General features: G+C 51.2%; 1 protein-coding gene across 4 annotated transcripts; it reads right to left on the bottom strand.

Moving 5' to 3' along the window:
* Window positions 1-2,854: 2,854 nt before the first annotated feature.
* Numbl (NUMB like endocytic adaptor protein) lies at window positions 2,855-25,059 on the bottom strand. Of its 4 annotated transcripts, XM_021192736.2 has the most exons (11): window positions 24,287-24,507; window positions 22,107-22,206; window positions 20,955-21,039; window positions 18,359-18,498; window positions 16,507-16,581; window positions 16,337-16,411; window positions 14,298-14,438; window positions 11,207-11,396; window positions 8,193-8,498; window positions 5,364-5,486; window positions 2,855-4,248 (listed from the first exon to the last, which is right to left on the bottom strand). In XM_021192736.2, exons 2-11 carry the CDS (start codon window positions 22,170-22,172, stop codon window positions 3,599-3,601), a joined length of 1,851 nt encoding a protein of 616 aa, XP_021048395.1. In that variant the 5' UTR covers window positions 22,173-22,206; window positions 24,287-24,507; the 3' UTR covers window positions 2,855-3,598. The 4 variants fall into 4 exon arrangements, with proteins under 4 accessions (XP_021048395.1, XP_029397567.1, XP_021048401.1 ...); XM_029541707.1 differs by lacking the exons at window positions 22,107-22,206; window positions 24,287-24,507 and adding an exon at window positions 24,740-25,059; XM_021192742.1 differs by lacking the exon at window positions 22,107-22,206.
* Window positions 25,060-25,069: the final 10 nt, after the last annotated feature.

The following is a 25,069-nucleotide window of genomic DNA, read 5'->3' as shown; positions in this document are numbered from 1 at the left end:
TCCCTACCATTCTGGGACCTTTCCTGGGCATTCTCCTGATTCTATCTTTTGGCCCTTGGGCTTTTTCCAGATTAACCAGTTTTGTTAAATCTCAGATTGATGCTGCCTTAAACGCGGTTGCAGTCCACTACCATCGTGTGGATACTCAAGACCCCTCCGAAGATCCCTCCTCCAACGATGCAGAGAGAGCAGCTGGTGGCCTGCATTTTTTCCACCCTTCCTGCAGACATAGAGCGCTCTTGGTTCCAGAGGCTGTGGAGATGCCATTATTAGATGGGTGACTCACTGGCTCCTAATAGTGGCTGAGGGCCTTAAGCTGTGAAGTGAGCCTATGACGGGATTAGTGAGGTGCCATGGTACAGATGCACACCCCCGGCTGCGAGGATGACTCAGAGACGGGAAATAATGCAAATCTATTATAGATTGCTTAGCCTAAGACAGAGCCCTTGCCCACCTAGGCTGGGTGCTGAACACGGGTGCACGCCTCATAGCCTAAGACAAGGTGCTTCACTGACCCGATGTTCTGGAGCAGTAACACCAAGGAACTGAGATAAATCACAAAAGTTTCAAACTCCCAATTAGCCTCCCCATTTGTCCTTCACTGAGCTTCCTTTTGATCATTTCCTAACCCCTCTCTGTATTGTATAAAACCTGAGCATTTGCCTTATTAAATGAGACTATGACAAGCATGCATGGTCTCCATCTCTTTCTTATTCCCATTTCAATATAGGTTTGGGATCCCCCTCGAGGACCNTGGAATAACTGTCCTGCAGGACGGGATACTGCAGCATCCAGAGGAGTCTATTTTCTCCCAGCTTGGATGAGAATAAATGATTGAACAAGGACCCTGGGTGCTGCTCCCGGGAAAGAGGCACAAAGGCCGGGCTCCACAGAGGGTGGGGAGCCTTCCTAAGCATCAGGTAGGAGTTGCCAAAGCAGCCAGTAAGGATGTCCTTCCAAACGATGTCATCGGAGGCCCTCCAGTTTTCCTAGTTTTATTCTGATATTTATTTATTTATTTATTTATAGACAGGGTCTCATTGTGTAGCCCTGGCTGGCCTCTTTAATTCAATGATCCTCCTGCTTCAGCCTCTAGAATGCTGGGATTATAATCATACGCCACACCAGGCTTTTTCCTGGGTCCATTCCGAGGGAACCTAAGCCTGGGGAAAGGAGGTTAGGTGAGGGGACCAGACTGTAAGTTCTGTGCAGGAAGAGCAAGAACCTCCATGCAGGCCATGGGAGAGGAAACTGGTCCAGTGGAGGGTGTGTGTGAAGGGGGGACGGTAGGGAGGTCTTGATGAGATGCCCATCTGTGGCGCTACCTCTGTCCTCCATCTGCTTGCTGAGGGGCACCGCTGAAAGACTTCCTTGGTATCAGGAAAGGCTGTGCAAAAATCAGCCTGGGGTTCCCACTGACTGAACAAAGGCTCGAGGGTACCCAGATGTGGCTCATCTCCAGCAGAGCCCTCTCACCACGCCTGGGGCCTGCATCCCAGCACAGGTGTCGGTGAAAAGTCCCTGGCGCTGGAGTAAGCTCTTGATGCTAGACCCCAGCCTGTTTCTACCCCGGCTTTAAGGCTGGCCAGAGGCTGGGTTTGAGTCTCAGCTTCTTCCTTCTCCCCAAATCAGGTGTGTGACCTCCCCCCCCCCCCCTTAACAAATAGGAACAGGAGCTGGAGAGATGGCTCAGCAGTTAAGAGCACTGGCTGTTATTCCAGAGGTCCTGAGTTCAATTCCCAGCAACCACGTGGTGGCTCACAACCATCTGTAATGTGATCTGATGCCCTCTTCTGGTGTGTCTGAAGACAGTTGACAGTGTACTCACATACATAAAATAAATCTTAAGTTTAAAAAACAAAACAAAACAAAAACCAAATAGAAACAGAATATTGGCTTGCACAAAACCATGTTATTTTAAGGAAGTACAAAATATAATTTGGTATGCATTTATCTTTTCTTTTTGCAGCACTGGGAACAGAACCAGCATTCCATGTATGCTAGGCAAGCACTCTGTCACTGAGCCACAGCCCCAATATTTGGTGTGTGTGTGTGTGTGTGTGTGTGTGGTGTATAGATAGAGCCTTGATGCTTCATGTTGCCCCTAATCAAATTAGCTATGTTTCCTAGGATGGCCTTGAACTCCTGATTCTCTTGCTGCTACCTTCCAAGTCACCAGGCTCAGCTCCCCAGTCATTTTTTAAGGTTTCATAGATTATGCTCAGTGACCTAAACAGTAACACAGGGCTCTGAGATGACAGTGGACGCCAAGTGTTTCGGCACACATCTCTAATCCCAGCACTGTAGACAAGAAGGTTGGCGGATCTGAGTTCTAGGCCAGCCTGGGATACATAGTAAGACTCGTCTCTCAAAACAAACAGATGAAAAACAAAACACACCCAGGAACTGCCAGGGGAAATTTTGGAAAGTGCGACCGACAGGCTTTTCCCAGTGTGGTCCAAGATGCGTTTTTGATGAGCCACTTGGAATGTTGATCTCAGACCAATTAGCAATAACTCACAACGTGCCTTTCTGACTCCTTGGTTCCAAGTCTGTTAATAATTAAGAAAGCAATGATTAACTCTGGGCTCCCTCTACACAGCAGACGCTGATCACCAAACCAGGACTCAGAGGTCAGGTTTAAAGCTCAGGGACGTGTTTAAAATGACAAAGGGCTTTCTTTCTTTGAGACAGTGTCTCACGTAGTTCAGGATGGCCTCCGATTATGGCATCTGAGACCGTAAACTCGGGATCTCCCTGCTTCAGGGTACCCAGGCAGGGACAGCATGCAGTGGGAGAAGCTCCACAAACAGGGCTCTCCTCTCTTATGCACACACCTTGATTTCCCAGTGGCCACCATTATATTCTTCCTTTATTGGCTGTCCTTGTATAATACAAATCTGCAAGTTTAGATACAAAAAAAATCTGGAAATAAAAGATAGAAAAGTACCCGCCAGGCACCCCCTTCTTTTTCTCCTGGGACCCCTCCCCAGCGGGCACCGACATGAGGTAACAGAGCGGTCTTCATCCCTCCCACCGCCCCTCTCCTGGGCCCCCAATCGGGCCCCACCCCGTGAGACCTTTGGCCCTCCGGAAGACACGGTCCCCGGATTGAATCGGGGAGAGGGCAGGGCAAGCACAGCATTGGCAGTGAACACAGCGTGGGCAAAGAGGAAGCCCTTAGCTTGTGCTGTATGTATGGGACAAGGCAAGGATGGACCAGGCTTGACGTGGGCCTAGGAGTGCCCTTAAGTGGACATCCCTCCTCCACCCTGCCCAACACTGGAAGGTGGAAGGGCACAACAGAAACTGGGGAGTGTAGCTTGAACAGAGGGCATTCCGTGACTGGGGCTGGGGAATCACCAGCCTAAGTCCGGCAGTGAAATGGTTCCCTTAGCCAGGCTGGGTCCATCCCTGAATTCCATCTTGGCAAAACCTAGGCATCACAATATTGGTTCTGTAGTGGTTTGTGAGGGGTGGTGGAGAGAAGGGAGAGTTGAGGGACGCAGCTCAGGGAGCAACACTAGGGAAAGGCTGGGCCTCCCCTCCTGAGCGCGGTACACCTGGGGCTGACTGAGCGGGAGCAGGGCAATTTGGGCTACAGTTCAATCTCGAAGGTCTTCTGCAAGTCACCAGAGAAGGGGTTGGAGGGTTTCTCCACAGCGGGTTTGCCTTCTAATGCTGCCCACTGGGCCTCAAAGGGGTCCAACTCAGGGGCAGGGGCAGGCGCTGGCTCTGGGGGCCAGGGAGCTCCATTGGGGCGTGGACGGGCCTGGCCCCCAGGAGCACTGGGTGCAGCAGGAGGGGGGAATGCCCCGGCTTTTCCAAGCAGTGTGGCAGGTTGGGGCTGGAGCTGGGCAGCTGAGCAGAAGGCGTTGGCCACCATCTGTGAAGGTGTGATGCCCACCACAGGGACCCGGGGCATGGGTGGATAACCCAGGCCTGGGTAGGCGGGCACAAACGGAGGCTGCATATGTGTGGGCGGCAGGAAGACGGCCACCTGGGCAGCTGCAGTGTCAAAGGGCCCCACTGGGGCAGAAAAGGGTTGAAGGGTGGGGGCCATGGTGGGCATGGGTGGCACGGAGGTGGCTTGCTGCTGCTGCTGTTGCTGCTGCTGTTGTTGCTGCTGGGCCTTAGCCACCTGGGACACTTCCTCCAACCATCGCTCAGCTTCTGAGGGTGTCCGCTTGTGCCCAGGCTGGAAGGCAGCTGCAGCGGGTATGGAGGGCTCACCCCAGGCAGAAGTCCCTGGAGAAAGGGTAGTGAAGGGTACAGGTTGTCATGAAGAATCCCGGGGTAGGAGTCAGGGTGGCCTGGAGATGAGAGTCCAGGTTCTACGAGGAGGCTGTCTGTGAATCCCAGCCCTCACCCACTATCCTGACCTTGGGCAGGTGACTTAACTCCTAACAGGTGTGCAGTGGGGAGACCCTACGGTTCTGAGCCTGGGCAGCCCTTGATGAAAATGTGTAATCAGATCAACGCTTCCAATGCTTGACACCCACACAGTCCTCTGCCCGTCACTGGCCAGTGCTGTGTCTGATGGTAAAAATGCTAAATATCAATTCTAGTATTTCTTTTCCAATCTTTTTTTTGTTTTGTTTTTTGTTTTTTGTTTTTTTTTGGTTTTTTGAGGCAGGGTTTCTCTATGTAGTAGGCTGGCCTAGTATTTCCTTTAAAAGGAAATTTTATTTTATATGCATTGGTATTTTTTGGCTACATGTATGGTCTCTGAGAGGGTGATGGATAGCCTGGAACTAAAGTTAAACACAGTTATAAGCTGCCATGTGGGTGCTGGGACTTGAACCCAGGTCCTCTGGCAGAGTAGGCAGTACACTTAGCTGCTGAGCCCTCTCTGCAGCCTCACTTCTGGTGTTTCCAGTATTTTCAGAGGCTAGGTTTCCCAGACTGCACTGCCCTAATGCATGGAGATCCTACTGCCTCAAGTCTGTACTTTGTTAAGGCTCTGGGCTTACTTTCTTTTTGTAAGATTTATTTATTTATTCTATGTATGTGAGTACACTGTAGCTGTCTTCTGGCACACCTGAAGAGGGCATCGGATCCCATTACAGATGGTTGTGAGCCACCATGTGGTTGCTGGGAATTGAACTCAGGACCTCTGGAAGAGCAATGGGTGCTCCTAACCGCTGAGCCACTTGTCCAGCCCTTAACATGATTTCTAATTCTACATTGGTCCCACAGTCCTAAGGCAATACCGTGGTTCTACAGCGGTCCCACGACTGTGAGACAATCCATAGGTCAAAGGCTCTAACCCTGGGCCATCCCAGATTCCTAGGATTTCCAAGATGGCCTTTCATGGGCAAAGAAAAGCCAGTGGAGAGTGACTGCTCAGTGGAGGGGCTTACCTGTTGTGGCAGATGGTGGCCCTGACGCTGGTGCCCCAGCGCTGGCGAAAGAAGAGCTGATCTGTGTGCACAGAGCATTGATGCCGTCGCTGTCCCCGGTACCAGGAGGCTCCATCTCAGGCACTGTGAGGTCACAGAACGGCACAGGTGAGAAAGAGGCCCTGTTGCAGCCCTGCCTTTCCTCTGGGTCTTCAGGACACCTGTATGACCTGGGCTCCTGGGCTCCTTGTTTTCCAGAGGTACGTAGATCACTAAAATAACTGTGCACATGGATGTGTGTGACAAGAGAGCAGTGTAACAGTAAAAGCCAGTATGTGGCATCTAATAACCGACGGCCATTGGGAATCCCAAACCAGGATCTCAAGATCTAAGTGAGTCCAAGCAGAAGAAACCCTGAAGACGATTGACAATGGACATTAATTAGTGCATTCTGCCACTCATCTAGTAGGAGCATGAACCTGAAGGGTTTGGAGGCTGGCCACACCGATGCTCACTGGCTGGGGATTGTATATCCTACGTTGTGGTAGAGAAATGGGTCCCTGGCCACCTTCCCGGCCTGGCCTAACACATGCATCATCATGGTGGGGATGACATTATGCCAGCAAGACAGGGGACCTAGAACAGGCATGGTTCTCAGAAGAGCCTTGGAGGAACGGAGACACCATTCAGATAAGCCACAGACTGGCACGGTGGCATGTGGAGCTTCTTCACCGACTTCTATGAGAGCTTCATGGACACATACAGTTCTCATAAAAAGGGTGATGCAGGGTCTGAGGGTGTGACCTCCGTGTGAGGCAGGTTCAGATGTGTGGTGTGCCTTGAGAGTCTTCCTATGCAATGCAGATACGTGTTTGTGTGAGTCTGCGTGTGGGGAGTTTCTGGGTTTGTGTGAAGCTAGGAGCATGTGGCATTTTAAGTGTATAAATCTGGGCATGTGATTTTCTGAGTCCACACTCTGGTGTATGTGCGGCGTCAGAGTGCACATGATTTCTGCACACATGGAACTCTGAGTGTGTGACTTCCAGTGTCTGCAGCGTGGATGTCAGAATTGAATTTTCCATGTGGCCATTCATTCTCAAGTGAGTGTGCAACTGGCCACAGGAGTGTAAGGCTCCAAACTGAGCTTGGGGAGCCATAGTCATCTCAAGCGCATGCACAACAACTCGCGTGTGTCTGATGTCAGGCTGTGCGTGGCCAGCAAATGTGCGTGTGCATGACAGCCAAGGAGTGCCGCCAGACACGGGATAGGTATCATTCTCAGTATGCACTGTCGTCCCCTCTCAGCCTGAAGGAAATGAATCAACACCCTCACACAGCCACCTCCACAGCATGGCAGCCGGGGGTCCCACAGGCCACATGTGGGAACAGTAGCAAGGGTCAGACTCGTGGCTTTTAAGACCTTTGCACAGTCCTCTTGCCTGGTTCCCTATGGCAACAGCATGGTATTGTACCAAGTCTTTCATCTCCCTGGCCCACAGCACACATGTCTTTCACAGACATGATCTTCCTAGGTATAGACAGCCCAGGCTGGCCTTGACATCGTGAGCCTTTGCCTTTGAGGTGCAGCGTACTTCGCTCAGGCATTGCTTTTAGATTACTACAGAGGGCACCTCTTTTCTTCCTCTGACCCATGACAGACATTAGTAATCAAACCCAATGCTCCCCACCATCCCACCTCCATTGTGCTCTTTGCTTACTGTGCCCATTGCTTGGACAGATCTTGTAATTCCATTGTTCAAATTCTGGAAGTCTCCTTTAGGCAAACACAGAATATCCTGTAGCTTTCTTCCCTGCCTGGCCCATGGCAAGTTTTGCTAATTCATTGTGTGACCCACTACTGCACTCCATAAGGCTCTCTAGGCTCATAGCACAAATCAGGATATTATGATGTATGCTATCCCTCTACTCTCCCTGACCAAGGCAGACATTGTTAATCTATTCCAGTCCTCTCTTTCCCTAAGCCAGAGCGATCCTTCTAACATTCATTTGATACGTGTTATAGATCTATTGATCAAATGTTTGGAAAGAGCACTAAATAATTAATGGTGCTTTCATTCTGGGCAAAAATAAAAAAGACATCCATGTTGCCTCTCTTCTTTTTTTTTTTTTAATCTTTTTTTTAAGATTTATTTACTTATTATATGTAAGTACACTGTAGCTGTCTTTAGACACTCCAGAAGAGGGAGTCAGATCTTGTTACAGAAGGTTATGAGCCACCATGTGGATGCTGGGATTTGAACTCTGGACCTTCGGAAGAGCAGTTGGGTGCTCTTACCCACTGAGCCATCTTGCCAGCCCACTTCTCTTCTTTTTTTTTAAAAGATTTAAGTATTTTATGTAGTGTTCTATCTGCATGTACACCTGCAGGCCAGAAGAGGGCACCAGACCACACTATAGATGATTGTGAGCCACTGTACGGTTGCTGAGACTTGAACTCAGGACCTCTGGAAGAGTACCCTGTGCTGAGCCATCTTTCCCTTGCCCATGGTAGACTTGCCTGCCTGAGGCAGATAAAATGTGTGCCACCTTGCCTGCTTCCCTTAATAACAGCAGATATTATTAGGTGATCTTGACTGTACTACATTTCTATCCTTTACCCACAGCAGGCATGACTTATCAATCACGATTTGTGCAAGCGCTCTTGTATTCTTTGCTCATGGCCAACCTTGTTAATTACCAGATGTTCCAATGTTTAACCTTTTGTCCTCCCCCCCGCCCCCGCAGTCAGTGCTAATCAATCACAGTGTATAGCATCTCTCCTCTGTCCCTAGCCCCCATCAGATGTACTGATTGACACTGATGCTCCTTCTTGTGGACCCCAGGGCTCACCTGTGCCCTTCACCTGGAAGTCCGTACGGCGCTGCAGTGTTGATGGCAGCTCATTCAACCGTAGGCTCAGCTGACGTTTGAAAGGTGAGTTCTTCTGGCTGAGGGCAGGAAACCCACGAAAGGAGCCCTGGCGAACCAGCTGCTCCAGAGGTGCATGGCGCCGGGGAATGGCAGCAGCAGTGGTGCCTGCAGCCACTGGGGTGCCCGCCTCTCCCTTCTCTCCAGGGGATGTGGTGGCCGGTGTCGGAGAAACGTGCCCAGGCTGGGCAGGTCCAGGAGCCACAGCAGGAGCAGCTGCTGCTTCAGCTAAAGACACAAGGGACGGACACATTTGCTAGTTTCCTTAATTAAGACATTGAAACCAGACCGGACAGATCTTGTGTTTATAGTGCTGGGATGGAACCAGGGTATTATTGTGCATACTAGCTGAGCAGTCTATGCTGAGCTACAGCCCAGACCCAGACTGGAGGATTCTAAGGAAGTACTTTGCTGTTGAGATGGTTCACTGGCTAAGACTGTTCTTCCAAAGGTCGTAAGTTCAAATCCCAGCAACCACATGGTAGCTCACAGCCATCTGTCATGAGATCTGATGCCCTCTTCTGGAGTGTCTGAAAACAGCTGCAGTGTACTTACATATAATAATAAATAAATCTTAAAAAAATAAAAGAAAAAAAATAAAAAAAGAAAGTGCTTTGCTTTCACTTCCGACCCTAACTCCCACTGGGACAGGGTTCTCTGTGTGGCCTGGCTGTCCTGGAACTCACTCCCTAACTCCCACTGGGACAGGGTTTCTCTGTGTGGCCTGGCTGTCCTGGAACTCACTCCCTAACTCCCACTGGGACAGGGTTTCTCTGTGTGGCCTGGCTGTCCTGGAACTCACTCTGTAGACCTGGATGGCTTTGAACTCAGAGATCTTGCCTGTCTCTGCCTCTGCTGGGATTAAAGGAGTGCACCAATACCTGGCTAAGAAAGTACTTTAACACTAATGCCCCCAGCCCCTCAATGGGGGATTCTAGGCAGGGGCTCTACCACTGAGCCATACTCTAGCCCCTCACTGGGGGATTCTATGAAATATCCTACCACAGAACTAAAATTTGGCCCCACCTGACCCTCTTAGTCACCCTGGTGCTACCTTGTCACACCACACATCCTGTCCTCAAAACAGGATGGCCACGACTCTGAAAAGTCCATGATTCCCACCAAGCCAAGAGCACTTCCTCTGGAGGCTGCTGGGGAGTCCTTCTCTGGTCTGGCCCTCCATCTCTAGCTTTCTATCCTGCTCCATCTCAGCTGCTCTCCTTCCCTAATAATTTACACTCACTTGTCACGTGAACCTGTACAAGACAAGGCTCAGGAGCCGTGCAAGCGTTAACTCATACGATTCATACAACCATTCATGTGGTCAAGACTACCACTATTTTACAGGTATGAAAGCTGAGAGGAGGGGCTGGTGAGATGGCTCAGCGGTTAAGAGCACTAACTGCTCTTCCGGAGGGCCTGAGTTCCCAGCAACCACACGGTGGCTTACAACTATCTGTAATGAGAAACAAACAGACAAAAAAACCCAAAACAACAACAACAACAATAACAACAACAACAACAAAACGAAAGCTGAGAGGACTGACTGATGTCATCTGCCCTGCCGGGTGGTCTGGTCTGTCCTTCTCTGCTCCCCAGCTTCTCCTATTCTATTCTCTGCTATTCTGCCTCTCTCAGGGATGTCTTCCTCCCTGTGCCTCTGTCTCCAGCTGCAACTAGTGATGCTAGACTTGGCTTGGCTCACTTTATCCTTGCTGAATCTTCCCAATTCCTCCCAGCCCCTCAGCCTGGGTTCTCTCCACCCTGGGACTGTTCCTTGCCCTCTGCAAAACCTTGGGACCCTACACCTCCAACTGCAAGCTCTTCAAGGCAGGTTACCTTCCCTCCCACAAATACACACTGCCTGCCTTCAGACCAGAGCCTCACCACAGTGGCAGCCGGGGTACCTCGGCTACTCTTTTCCGCCTTCCAGCGTGAGGTAACAGGCCTGGCCATGCTGGCACCCCGGGACAGGCTGGAAACAGGAAATGATCTTTCCCACCTCAGTGCTGTTACTTCAAGAAGTCCCCTGCCCTCTCTGGGCAGGCTCCTGTGTCCCTGGGCTACCTCCCCCAGGGCTTCCTGAAAGATCAGTGAAGGCAGGATTGAGTTCAGTGTGTGTGACAGGCTCTGCTGCCAGGCTAGGTGTGCTAATCATGAAAGATGGTGCCACAGGCCGGCAGTCAGCTGGTAGCACCATGAGCGTGAGAGTCAGTAAGGCCGACAGGCCGACCTCATGGTAAACTCCCCTCTGCCTGTGCGAACAGTGAAGGGCTTTCACCGGCGCTGCTGTGTCCCTGGAAATCAGAACCACTTTTGCATACAGTTCCTATCATAAACAATCCTGGCATCTGACAACAATCTTCATGCCTTTTGAAAGTTATTTTTTTAATTGTTATTTTTATTTTATTTTACGTATGGATGTTTTGCCTGGGCACCATGTGTGTGCGGTATCCTGGGAGGCCAGAAAAGGGTATTGGATATAGGGACTGGACATAGAGATGCTTGTGAGCCAATATGTGTGTGCTGGAAATTGAACCTGGGTCCAAGGGACAGAGGCTACAACAAGACCCTATTTTTTGTTTGTTTTTTGAGACAGGGTCTCACTATGTAGGCCTGGCTGTCCTGGAACTCACTCCGTAAATAAGGCTGGTCTCAAACTCACAGAGTTCCACCTGCCTCTGCCTCTGAGTGCTGGGGTTAAGGGTTTGGGACAGCACATCAGCTGCTTCATTGACTTACTGACTTAGACAACAGAATGTGCTATGGTAAGCGCCCGCCCCCCAAGGTCTGTCTGCAGAATGCTATTCCAAGAATTCCTAAATTTGAGATTTGCTCTGCAAACCTTACTAACCCTGGCCGCTGGCGTCCTAACTACTCCTCCGCGGGGATCCCTAGATGCACATGTGTGCCCCCTGTTGACCCGCAGCACCCACCTTTCTTCTTGTCCCCTGCCTCGCGCTCCGCGGGCCGCCCGCCCCCCGACAGGCGGAAGGAGCCCTCGCGGGCAAAGCTGGTGCGACTGGCGTCGAAGGCGGCGGTGACTCCGCACTCCTTCTCCCGTCGCTGCTTCCTCTCCAGGCAGGCAGCGAATGCGCAGCCCACAGCGTGGCTCAGCCTCTCACCCTGCAGGAGAGGTGGCCTGGTTAGAAATGTTGCCCAGACATGAACGGAGGAGAGATGTGCGCCCCCTGCAGGTTGGATGTCTACAGCCAGGGGACTCCAGCTGAATCGCTGAAGGCAGAGGCCGGTGGATCTCAGTTTCAGGCCAGCCTATATAATGAGACCCTGTCTAAACCAACCAACAAACAAAAAACAAAATCCAAAATGTACCCACATATAAAATCTATCTATATTTATATCTTTACCTCTATATAATATCTATCTATATGTCTTTATATATATAAAAGACAGGGTCTTAACAGGTAGCCCGGAGAAGCCTGAAAGTCAGGCTCTTAGTCCCAAGTCTCCCACCTTGACCCAAGCCCAGCCTCACTGTACAATTCAAATGGGCTAATTTTATGTGTTCGGCTTTTTAAAAAATTAAAAAGTTAAGCTGAAGAAGTTCTAAGAATTTCACTATTAATATTTTAAAAATCTGCTGGACCTGGTGCTTTATGCCCAGCATTTGTTCAAGGCTATATCTTCAGCTACGTAGGGCACTTGAGGCCAGCCTGGGCTACATGAGACTCTCTTTAAAACTCAAAGGCAGGCTTCTTGCTGAGCCCCACCAACATGATGTTCAAGAGTTTCGTGGAAGGTACAGAGTGGCCTATGTCTCCTTTGGGCCCTATCCTGGAAAGCTGGTTATAGATGTTATTGACCAGAAGAGGGTGTTAGTGGAAGGACCCTGCACCCAGTGAGGAGACAGGTCACGCCTTTCAAATGCATATATATATATATATATATATATATATATATATATATATATATAGTGGCCACATTGGGAGGAGGGAGACTGTGGGGCTATGTTGAAAACTTTGCTGTGTGTGATCACAATGAACCCAAGAGAAGCCACTGCAGCTATCCTCAGAGCAGAGATGTCACTGTGCCCAACATCCCACACAGCCAGGTGGCTGGACACTGAATCTACACCACCAACTACGACGGGCAGTCACCACAGTTCCCGAAAATAGCCACAGTGAATTTCTCACCCCATGTGCTCTTCCAAAACTTCTCAATCCTCATGAGAAGTGGAGGCTGTGTCCACCCCCTTAACCTGAAAGCCCTCCGTGGCTCACTGGGCACACAGTTCCATGAGGGCCAGGCTGGGCGATGTCAAGACCACATCCAAATGGCCACAGAGCACACTGTGTCTGGTCCCTTCCCTCCACCCTCATTTTCTTGCTTTAGAGCCTTCAGGTCTCCTGTGACATCCATGCTTGAGAGACTTAAGGAAAGGTGCTCTGATAGCCTGGGTGGGGGTGACCTAGCCAATCTCCCAATGTATAAATACCTATGAGGCATAATGGAATGAGAGACCCTGGAACCAGGACTTAGAGCTAGGCGTTCTTCAAATTCTTAAAACACCCAGAGAGAGGGCTCATGCAAAGGCAAGAACTTGTGGAGCGCTGAGCTCCAGGATGAACGCCTTCTGTAATCCTAACTTTTAGCTTGCACACAAGAGGACCAAAAATATGAGGCCAAGGGCTAGTGAGATGGCTCGTAATTAAGAGCACTGTCTGCTCTTGCTCAGGACTTAGGTTCAGTTCCCAGCACCCACATCACACAGCTGTGACTCCAGTTCTAGGGATCTGACTCCCTCTTCTGGCCTCTACAGGTATCTGCAGGCACAGAGTGCACATAGATACAACCAGGCCTTCAAGTGCACACACACGCACACATTATTAATAATGATTAAGAGGGTGATGATGAAGGTGATGATAACTGATATTTTTTCTTGGTGTTTGAGGTGCCTGTACTGACATATTCACATCCCAGAAATCCTCCACATTAGAGACTATTGCAATTTCCTTCTTTGGTTTTTGTTGTTGTTTTGTCGTGTGTGTGTGTGTGTGTGTGTGTGTGTGTGTGTGTGTGTGTGTGTGTGCTTTGAGACAGGGTTTCTCTGTGTAGCCCTGGATGTCCTGGAACTCACTCTGTAGACCAGGCTGGACTTGAACTCAGAGACCTGCCTGCTTCTGCCTCCCGAGTGCTGGGAATAAAGGCGTGTGCCACCACGCCCGGCTGTTGTTTTGTCTGTTAGGACAGAGTTTCATTGTGTAGTTTTGGATTGCTTGGAGCTCACTTTGTAGACCCCAGGCTGGCTTCAAACTCATAGAGATCCAAATGTCTCAGCCTCCAGAGCGCCTGCTTTAAAGGTACCACCATAACCTACAGACACTCCCTTCCTGAGAGGTGTTCATAAGCTTGGCCCATGGAAAGTGGCACCATTAGGAGGTGTGGCTTTGTTAAAGTTTATCACTGTGGGGGTGGGCTTTGAGGTACTGTGCTCAAGCTCCACCCAGTATGGATGGGAGGCCTCTCCTGGGTGCCTGCAGAAAGGACAGTTTCCTGGCTGCCTTCAGATCAAGATGTAAAACTCTTGACTCCTCCAGCACCACGCCTGCCTGGATGCTGCCATGCTTCCCACAATAATGATAACGGATTGAACCTCTGAAACTGTAAGCCATCACCAATTAAATGTTATCCTTTATGAGTTGCCTTGGTCATGGTGTCTCTTCACAGCAAAGAAACCCAAACTCAGATAAGATAAGAAGACCAGGTACAGCCGGGCGTGGTAGCGCACACCTTTAATCCCAGCACTTGGGAGGCAGAGGCAGGCGGATTTCTGAGTTCGAGGCCAGCCTGGTCTACAAAGTGAGTTCCAGGACAGCCAGGGCTACACAGAGAAACCCTGTCTGGAAAAAAAAAAAAAGAAGAAGAAGACCAGGTACAGAGAGAGAGAGAGAGAGAGAGAGAGAGAGAGAGAGAGAGAGAGCGCGCGAGTGAGCTCGCGCAACATGAGTTGCCCCCAAGGTATGCTGATGAGAGTGAGAATCCCCCTCAGCTGCTTGGAGTACTCACAGAGTCCTTGAGGGCCAGGAAGCAGTGGCAGATCCAGCGGCGTGTGGTGCCGTCGCGGCATATGTAGGAGAAAGCCTTGTCCAGGTTGCGGTCAGGAGCACAGAAGGAGACCTTCTCGATGGTCTGGTCTACCAGCAGGTCCTAGGAAGGGTTGAGGAAGTAGGCAGTGAAAACCATCTCTCTTGCCTGCAGTCAAGACACAATCTCATCCTGAGTCCAATGTGGACCAGGTTGTCATGGAGACAGCCATAGGCCAGCCTGCCCCAGGGTTATGATTCAGTCTTTTGGAGCCATCCGAGATGGAGATACAGCCTAGAGGCCCAGCCAGGCTATAAGGAGAAAGAGGGCTTGCAGGAGCCAGGAAGTGGCACTTAACCCAGCTGAGTAGGGAAGAATTAACTAGGAAGGAAGGCAGCAAACAGTGCTCAGGCAAATGATGCCCTGCGCAAAGTGTGTACTGGGAAACTCCTGGAAGGGGTGTCTGTTAGTGTCCAGAGTCAGGGGAGACAAAGGGAGACAGATACCCAGGGCCTACCAGTGATAGTACGCACAAGGCCCTGCTAATAGTGGCTTCACTCCCCTGCATCAGAAAAACACCCTGGATCCCAGTGATCTTGTCTAAACACAAAATAGGGCTGAGGATGCTGTGGTGGTTTGAGTAGGAATAGCCCCCTAGATTCTTGTGTTTGAATTTGGCCTAAGGGGAGTGGCACTATTAGGAAATGTGGCCTTGTTGGAGGAAGTGTGTCACTGTGGAAGCAGGATTTAAGGTCTCCTATGCTTAAGCTCTGCCCAGTGTGACACACAGTCTCCTGCTGCTGCCTTCAGATCAAGGTGTAGAACTCTGAGCTCCTCTTCCAGCACCATGCCTGCCTGCCTGGATGCAGCCATGCTTCCCGCCATGATGATAGTGGACTGAACCTCGGAACTGTAAGCCAGTCTCAGTGAAATGTTGTCCTTTATGAGTTGGTGTGGTCACAGAGTCTCTTCACAGCAGTAAATCCTAACTATGATAGATGTGTTCAAGTGGTAAAGTACTTGCTTAGTATATAGAAAACAGTCCCACTGTATGCTCAGCACTGCATGAACCAGGCATGGGGGGAGGGGGAATGCTGATGATCACAGCACTTGGGAGGTATAGGCAAGAGGACCAGAAACTCAAGGCCATCTTTGGCAAAACAATGAGTTTGAGGCCAACCGGGACTATACCAGACCTTGTCTCAATAAAATCAAAACCCCAAAATACCTAACAACCCACATTTGTTACTATGCCAAAACTTTTTTTTTTTTTTTGTCAGTATGAAGCCCAGACCAGCTTGGAGTCCTTCTGCCTCAACTTCCCTAGGGCTAGAAGCACACACCTGTACTACCACATGCCAGCTCCTAATAGAGGGGTTCGCTTCTTCTCCCTGTTTCTCCTGTGTGTCAAGGCACATGTGCGTGTACCTGCATATGGAGGCCAAGGCTGAAACTGGTAATCGCCCTCAGGCACTCTTCCATCTTAAATCACTGAGACGGGGTCTTTCAGTCAAGCCCAGCGCTAGTCTTACTGGCCTGCTTGCTCCGGAGATACGTCTCTGTCTGCTTCTCACGTGGGGTTCTGGGACTCTGAGCTCACTTCCTCACGCCTGCTCTAACCACTGCACAATCCTTGCAGGGCTACTTTAAACAGTTCATACACACAGACTTTCTGATTTGATGATACAGCCTATTGCCAGTCCTCTTTTTCTTTTTCTTTTTTTTTAAGACTAGGCTACGGGAGCCCAAAGGGGTTAAATCTTGCGCCTAGGGTTCCCCAGTTGGTGAGGGGGTGGCTGGGATTGGCGCTGAGGTGGCTGCTCCAGTTCGTGCACTCAAGCCACCCACTCTCTGAAGTGGCTTGCAAATAAGCATAGCCCTCATTCCTGAATTAGGACTGTGCAGTCAGCCAAGCCGACGCAGGCACACATGGCAGAGTCCACAGGGCCCTCTCGGGAGGAACATCCCATGGCGGGTGGCGGGTGGCAAGCCTTCCTCCATCCCACACACAGGCCTCCTACCTTGGTCTTGTCATCCACCACTCGGAGCCCATCAGCTGACACCCACAGGACAGACTTCACGGACTTCCGGCCCATCTGGGATGGGGGCAGGGAACAGAGGGGCCTGATCAGGACTGGCTCCTTCAGACTGTTCTTGCCCACTCCCTGGATCCAGCCCCTCCCTCACTCACCGCCTTCAGCTTCTTCACGGCATCTTCACAAACGTGCATTCCCCGGGACTCCTCCACTTCCACGTGGCCCAGGTACTTGGGTGGAGGAAGGAGGAAACAGGAGACACAGAGTGACCAGGCGTTGCCAGCATCACTCAGCAGCCCCATACTTGGGCTCAGCCAGTTATTCTTTCTGTACCTCCAGTCCATAAGGTAGGAGCCCCATCCCTAGCCCAGACACACAGCTGAGGAAGGTACACAGAGATCTGTGTCCTGTCTTATTGCTGGGCCTTCACACATCACTCTTGGCCTTCTGAGGGCCAGCATGTTTCTGTGTCTCTGAGGACATGATGTAGGCCACAAGACTGTTCTACCCTACCCTGACATCAGTTCAAAAGAGCACAGGCCAGTCCTGGCAATGTAGTTCAGTGGTGACTGCTTGCTTAGCATGCATAAGGCCATTGGTTTAATCCCTAATGTGCACACATGAAAACACACACACACACACACACACACACACCACAAATCAGAGTGCAGGTGCAATGACTCTCTCCAGAATTTCCAGTGAGACTAAGCCCCACCCATTACCCAGAGTTGCAGTTTTAACTTGTTGGTTGTTTCCTCACACCCTCCCCTCCTCATACTGGGGATGGAAGCCAGGGCCTTACACATGTAGACAAGCAAGCATTTTGCCAAGTCACATCCACAGCCTTCAATGGGAAATTCTTGGCAGGGGCTCTATCACTGAGCCACACCCCCAGCCCCTCACTGGGGGATTCTAGGCAGGGGCTCTACCACTGAGCCACGCCCCCAGCCCCTCACTGGGGGATTCTAGGCAGGGGCTCTACCNCTCACTGGGGGATTCTAGGCAGGGGCTCTACCACTGAGCCACGCCCCCAGCCCCTCACTGGGGGATTCTAGGCAGGGGCTCTACCACTGAGCCACACCCCCAGCCCCTCACTGGGGGATTCTAGGCAGGGGCTGTACCACTGAACCACACCCCAGCCCCTCATTGGGGGATTCTAGGCAAGCATGTCCTGCTAAGCCAAACCCCCAGACTTGCTGTACAAAAGTGATAAGACCTTCCCAGTTAACAGATGCCCTCTTATTAGCTGGCACTTTGCACACTTTCACTAGCACTGCCTACCAGTGCCTGTCCCACGAACCCTCACATTTTGGGTCCACTTCCAGGGAAGAGAAAATCAAGTTGAGGACCCAAGATGAGAAGGCTGGATCTCACACCTCAGGCCCTGCCTCCAACTATCTCCCCTGGGAGAGCGGTTATGTGTCAGCCGGCATGCCCACAACAGGAACGGAGCTTCACAAACACTGCCCATTTTTTATGACCTTCTAGTGCAGGTCATCTGTGAGCCCTGAAGAATTGAGTGACAGCTCTTCACCTCTCAACATTATCTCCCGAGTCATATTTTTCTGATATATGACAGATGCATTAGGAGTGTTGAACAGCACAGGGGGAGTTCAAGTTCAGGCCAGCCTGAGCTACATACAGAGTAAGTTCAGGGCCATCCCGGACAACTTAAATGATACAGAGCCTCAAATAAAAAAGGAGAGCTGTGGGGTAGGGAGTGTAGCTCAGGGGTTAATGTAAGCACATAATGTAAGCACATTCCCTGCACATGCTGGGCCTCATGTTTCAATTCCACAAAAGCGAGTAGGGCATGCTCTACCATGTCACCATGGAGGTGTGTTTTAGTGACAACAATGGAAGGTCTGGAGGTCACAGCACACACAGCCCCGTAGTATGTATCTTATAATGATTTTACCCAGTACCCGGGGACCAGCAGGCACATGGGTAAGCACAAAACAGGTGCTGTAGTTGTAGTTTCCCACCCCCCCCCCCCCATGCACTCACCCTAACAGGGAAGCTGCATGTGCCCTTGCGCACCGCATCCTCATCTGCCTGCCACTGGTGTGGGCGTGACGCCTCAGGCACATAGGCTGGCTTCCTCCGCCGCAGACTCTGCCGTAACTTGTTCATGGTGCCTGCCCCGTCTAGTGACATAGGATATGGGTAGAGATGGAGATCAGAAGGTATGGGGAGAGGTTATAGCATTAAGGATTTGCTGGATGAACAGGTATTGGGGTGAGTAGCTCCAGCGGGTAGATATTGGTTATGTGGAGTGTTCCAGAGCTGTGCATTCACACCTTCAGAGTCATGTTGGGCAAGGGGTACGGGGATGGGGATAGGTTAGCAGGGATCGTCGGTCATGGGCTTTAGGGTTTTAGATGTCCAGGGTTTGAATGGGAAGAACGACAGAGAGCTGAAGGATGAGAATTCATGGCACTGGAGTTTAAGGATGCAGGGGTCATAAGGTGTTGAGGTCAGGGAAGAAGGTAATCAGAGGTAAGGACATGTAGCTGGGTGGCAGAGTGCTTGCTTAGCATGCGAGGCCAGGGGCCAACTCCAAGAATAGGAGAGAGGGAGGGACAGAGACAGAGAGAATGTAATACATGTATAGGCCTCTGACAGATGAAGCAAGGTCTCAGGGGTGGTGTGTGTTGGGGGTGGGGTGGGAGTGATGATTGTTCATTCGTCTTTGTGTGCTTCGGGTGTTATCTGTGATACAAATCTCTGGAGGTTTTTGCTGAAGGACATTCATGTCTGAATGGCCATGCATATGAAATGGTGTATAGTACATGTGTACATGACCACGGTGGTACATAATAAGCATCTGAGTGGCCATGCATATGCACTGGTGCATGCTGTGTGTTGTCACTGTCTATGAGAGTCTTCTCTGTGCATGCTGCCTTGGACAGACTGCAGAGGTCTATCTTTGACTGTTTTCCATATAGCAGTGTTTCTATGAGAGGGTACAACTACTGTCCTGTATGGCTGTTGTCTATGACGAAAATGTAAGATGGTGCCTATGTCCAAGAAGACAGATGTCAATGAGTCTGTATGTGGGTGGCTTTTGCTTTCTCAATTGAGCAACTCCAGTTGTGTCTGCTGGATATTTTACTTTTGAGATACACACACACACATACACACACACACACACACACACACACACACACTTTTTTGTTGTTGTTGTTTGTTCAAGACAGGGTTTCTCTGTGTAGCCCTGGCTGTCCTGGAACTCACTCTGTAGACCAGGCTGGCCTTGAACTCAGAAATCCACCTGCCTCTGCCTCCCGAGTGCTGGGATCAAAGGCATGCGCCACCACCTCCTGGTTTCACTATATATTTAATAAACTCACTCATTCAAAACCAAAAGCAGGGCTATCCCAGGTCATTCTCTGGGCTGGGAGTAATGTCTGCAAAGCAATGCTGTGTCCATAAGGACGTGTAATTGGACTGAGGCCACAGTCATCAGTGTGACTTCCGACGGAGTTGCTGTTGTCTGTGAGAGTGCTGAGCCCTGTTTGTGAGACTTAAGCAAACGTGTAGCTCTTTTGGAGTTCTCGGGTGCTGTTGGTGAGGCTGTCTACGGAAGCGTAGCTGTCAGGACTGAAGTCATAGCCCAGGTGACAAAGTGTTTGCCTAACATACAATAAGCTCTGAGCTCCATCTCCAGCACTACATGAGCAAGGCATGGTGGCGCATGCCTGCAGTTTGAGCCCATGGGAGAGGTGGAGGCAAGAGCAATGGTTCAAGGCCATTCTTGGTAACAGAGTTTGAAGCTAGGCTGGGCTAAGGGAGGCCCTGCCGTCTGACCCTGTGTGACAACTGTCAATGGTATTTCTTTTTATTCCTCCTTTTCTTCTTCCTCCTCTTCCTCTTTTTCAAAACAGCATCTTACTATGTATCTTTGGCTGGCATAGAAGTCACGATGTAGACCAGGCTGATAACAAACTCAAGAGAGTTGTGCCTACCTTTGCCTCCTGGCTGTTGGGATTACTGGCAAGCACCAACATCTCATAGCGTTAGAGATGGGTCTCATGGGACCCCTGTTAGATGCAAGCTTGCTATGTAGCTAAGGCTGGACTTGAACTCCCTCCCGATCCTCATGCCTCAGCTTCCCAGGTGTTGGGTTTATAGGGCTGTGCCATCATATCTGGCCAAGTATGTATCTCTGGAGTGTGTATCTAAGAATGGGTGTGGGGTGAGTACCGGTGGTTGCCGGTGTGAATCTGGGAGGGTCTCTAGATATGTACACATGAACATGTGTCTCTGTGTTAGTGTGCATAAGCAGCTACTTCATGCACCTGGAAGTGTGTTAGACAATGCATTCTGACAAGCGTGTGGAAAGAGCATCTGTGTATGCAGGTCGACTGCAAATCTATGGGATGTACGAGGCTCTGTGTGTGTGTATTTGCAAGAGTTTGACCTGTACCCAATCACTGTGTCGGGGAGACTGTTGGTGTCTGTAGGTGAGAGTTTAGGATGTGTGTCTGTGACAGTTACCGAGGGTGGAAGGAAGTCTGTGTGGCAGCACCTGGCAGCTCCTCCGGTCACATCAGTAATGACCATAATGCAGCCCCTGTCTTTTGTCAAGCTGGTCACTCACCTGACTCCGTCCTGAAGGTTTCAGGGGGCCCCGAGGCCCCACAGGGGGCTGGGGACAAATGCTGATCAGGTCTCCTGGGTCCACCCTGCTCAGGGAGTGAGAGGATGAGAAGTTTGTTGGGGCGGGGGATTTGGTCCCTATGCAACCCCCACCTTGGACCTTAGCCAACCCCCTCCATCTCAGGCTCCCTAGTAGGAACTCTGGTAGTCATAGCAACTGTTGCCAGGGAGACCAGCCACCTGATTTTAAGGGCCCAGGAAGGAATAGGTGTTTTGGGGGACACTGATCAGGGCCCCTAAACACCCAAGGCGATAATGTAAAGTGAGTGGCTTTGCCCTCTAGTGTCATGTCCAGGATTATACACAAACATATGGCCATACACACCTGACATCCTATGGTTTTCTTGGCCCTTGGTCACAGCTCAGCACACTTTATCACACAGACATCATAACAGCTATGTACCTCAGGTCACAAGGTACAACTGCCACTAAACATTTAGCTTCATGTTTGTTGTGTTCACCGACATACACAGTTCTACGATGGCCATCTGCCCACATGCATGTAGTGCGTCCCAGCCCACCAGACATACCTACACATACCAACAGCTGATACTGTTCACTCATTTTCTTAGCTATGTACAATGACTTGGACCAGGCACACACAAAAGGCTGATGCATGTCCAGCTATACTTCATGACAGCTGTGTCTCCTCAGGCAGCCACACTAGCAGAAACACATCCACGGTGGTCACCTATTTGGTCACCCATAAGCATTTGGTCACACAGTGACACAATGTCATCTGCATATGCCCCCATGCCTACCTGGACTGAGGCACACTGGTCCTAATAAGCACCCCTACCTCCCATCCCAGCACACACAAGGACCACTCAACCTCAGACAGCAGCAGTCACACCAACACACCTTTTTGTATGCCATACTTTTAGAGTCACATAATACTAGTGACACACATTTGGTCATTATATCCATTATATGGTCCTCTGTGACAGAAACTACACCAGTCTTTACACACAGCTACACAGTGCAGATGCTGATGGCCACAGCCTGAGCATTACAGACACAGCATACAAGCAGCCAAAGAGGGGGGCGGGGAGGGGAGAGGAGCAAGGATGGCTGCCCTCAGACAGTCACATACATTCCAGAAACAGTTGTGTTTGCCGTCACTCAGCATCAGTGCCCATGGTGCCCGGCCATCTGTCATGTTGGTGTCCCACACACAGCACTACCACGTCACCCTATCACAGATAAACAGTCTCCATGAGGATTCACGTCACGCAGACAAGAATGTGGCCACATGTAATCAGTCGCTACGGCACGTGGACAGATATACAAAGTCACAGCCCCACTAATACTCAAAATCTCACACATAGACACTTAAAACACACCGTTCAGTTCCCCACACCACAAGTACACAGTTGGGTGCACACATAAACGGAATGGCCCAGTCGTAGCATTTACAGCATTATACCGTTTATAGAGGAAAATATGGTCCCAGACAGCCATGTGCACAGTCATGACATCACCGGATCACATAGACACTCACATACGCACACACACTGTCACAGTCTAGGACACCAGCACGGAGTCATCCAGGGTAACAGGTAAGTGGGTCACACATACACACAGAGGAAACAGAAGCCAACCCCATACACACCCCTGGCACACAGGCAACATTCACAGCTTGAGTCCCACACAATTAACCTTTTGTAATAGACGAGAGTTTCAGAGAAGAAGTCAGATTCGCAACTCAAATCACACACAGAAGGCTGTAGTGCACACTTGATGTCACATGGCTAGGTGGATAGTCACTTATGCAACCCCAGTCACATACACAGACATGGCAAGGGACACCCAACCACCATCATACACACTGCCATCCCAGAGGCCCAGTCCCACAGGCATGATGTGACTTCAAATACAATGGCGGTCGCACACCCAGAGTCACAATGAACGCAGTACAAAATCAGACATAAGCATGACATTGTGTCACACATGGCCAGAGTCACAGTTACAATTCTACTTACACACAGTTACAGCTGCACCCACATCTACAGTCAGCCGCACAGAAGTCCAATCTTAAACCCAACACAGATGTTGACACATACCAAGGTACATACACACACAGGGTCTCACAAAAGACATACGTATATCTAAACAGAGTCTAAAAAGTATAGAAGTCTGAACAGTGAATGGCTGCCATCACATCTATGGTCACACACACACACCAGACACCACCACATCCAACCACAAGCATGCAGGCAGACAACACAGGATAACTCATCCTTGCCAGCTGTAACGCAAGCACACACACAGCTACAGTCACACAAACACCAGATCACACTTCTAGCCACATCCCCAACCCTTGCGTGTGTGTGTGTGTGCACACGCGCGCACACGCACACACACACACACACACACACACACACACACACACACCAACAAAACACAAAGCTGCTGGTCACCACAGAGGCTGCAGACAGGTTTCCACCAGTCTCTGGGGAGCCAGTCCCCAGCCCAGGCTGAATCCTGGAGTCTGGGGGGACAAGGCAAGGCTGAGCATTGTCTCCGGGTGGGGCCTCTCTTAGACGCTGAGCAGCCCTAGGGACAAAAGGGGTGGCCTAGGAGACCAATGTCTTGAGACCCCTGACTAAGCATGGGGTGGAGATGGGGTAGGGGAATGCCTGAAATTCTCCTTATTTTATTCACGCTGGGGTGGAGTTTCAGACACAGGGACCTTGTTCTGAGAAGGGGATTTGCCTGGGACACCGCCCAAGGGCTTGGGGGGACAGGCTGGATCCAGGACCCCAGGGAGTAGACAGTACTTGGAAACCGCCCTCCCACCCCCCAGAGCCTTAGTCTTGGCAGCTCTATCCAGGGACTTCATCTTCAAGACATCGCCCAGGGGGGTCGTGTGCTCAAAGAAACCCTCTGGCAGGGAAGAGTACTGATTTTGTCTGGAATCGGCTCAGTTAAGGCCTCAGCTTGATAAAGGGGACTGTGTCCCGGACCCTGAACGCCAAACCTTGCCCAGGGAGTTGTACCTAGAATTTATGTGGCCCTGTCCATGATTTGGGGGGAATCTGTATTCCAGGATCCCTATTTTCGGGGCCTTCGCAGAGATGGCCTGTGCTGGACCAGACCCCAGTCTGGCAGGTTTGGGATTGCCAGGAACCTGTTCCCGGACCCCTACCCAGGACCACCCTTTCCAGCCTTGGCATCTTCTCTCCATCCGGGCGCTGCTGCCGCCTCCCACCCTTCGCCACATCAGCAGCGGCGCCGCCCCCGGCCCGAGCCCCCCGAGCCCGCCCTTCTCACGCTGGCCGCCGCGCTGCGGGACATCCAGGGCCCGGGCGCCCCCGCCTCCCGCGGCCCCGGCTGGGCCCGGCTTCCCGAGTGCTGCTGCTGCTGTGGTGGCGGCGGCTCTTTCTGACGCGGGCCGGGCCCAGGGCCGGCGGCTGGTGCGGGATGCAAGCGCACGAGCCAGCTCGGCTCCCGGGAGGATTCCGTTCCGGGGGCGGGGGAGCATCCCTCCCTCGGCGCCCCGCCCCGACCCCGCCCATTGGCCCGCCGCCTGCTGTATATGCAAAAGATAACCCCGCCCTCCCGCAGACCACGCCCCATACAAACACTACCCGGTCTCCTCCCAAGCAAAGGCCCGCCCCGCCCCGCCCCGCCCCTTGGTCTGGCCTTGCGGAAATCCGCACGCATCCCTAAAGGAGTGCCTCTCAGGTTGAGGCGCAGGTTCTATTTGCTTCCATAACCTCTGACCTCAGATCCCCTACGGTTCTGCTTCTAAGAATTGCTTTGGGAGGCGCCTCGTCCTCAAATCTTGCTTAACCCCACGGTTCTCCCAGCCCGGCGGGGGCGGGCAGAAGCGGTGACGAGGCACTTTTTGCAAGCGAGGGGAGGGGAGAGGAGGGGAAGGAAAAGAAACAGACCCTGGAGTCCTGGAGGGAGATCACTCTGGCTTGCGAGAAGAGGGCATTGGGTTAGACCAGGTCCTAGTTCTGGACTCAGCTGCACCCCTACCCCTGTCCTGTAGGTTTGGCAGAGCAGCTGGTAGGGGCATTAGGGCCCATTAGCAAAGGCGAGGTTGTC

This window comes from Mus pahari, chromosome 1 (assembly GCF_900095145.1).
Source record: "Mus pahari chromosome 1, PAHARI_EIJ_v1.1, whole genome shotgun sequence".
NCBI lineage: Eukaryota > Metazoa > Chordata > Mammalia > Rodentia > Muridae > Mus > Mus pahari.
Note: the sequence above shows the minus strand (reverse complement) of the source record. Positions and strands in the feature narration are given on the sequence as shown.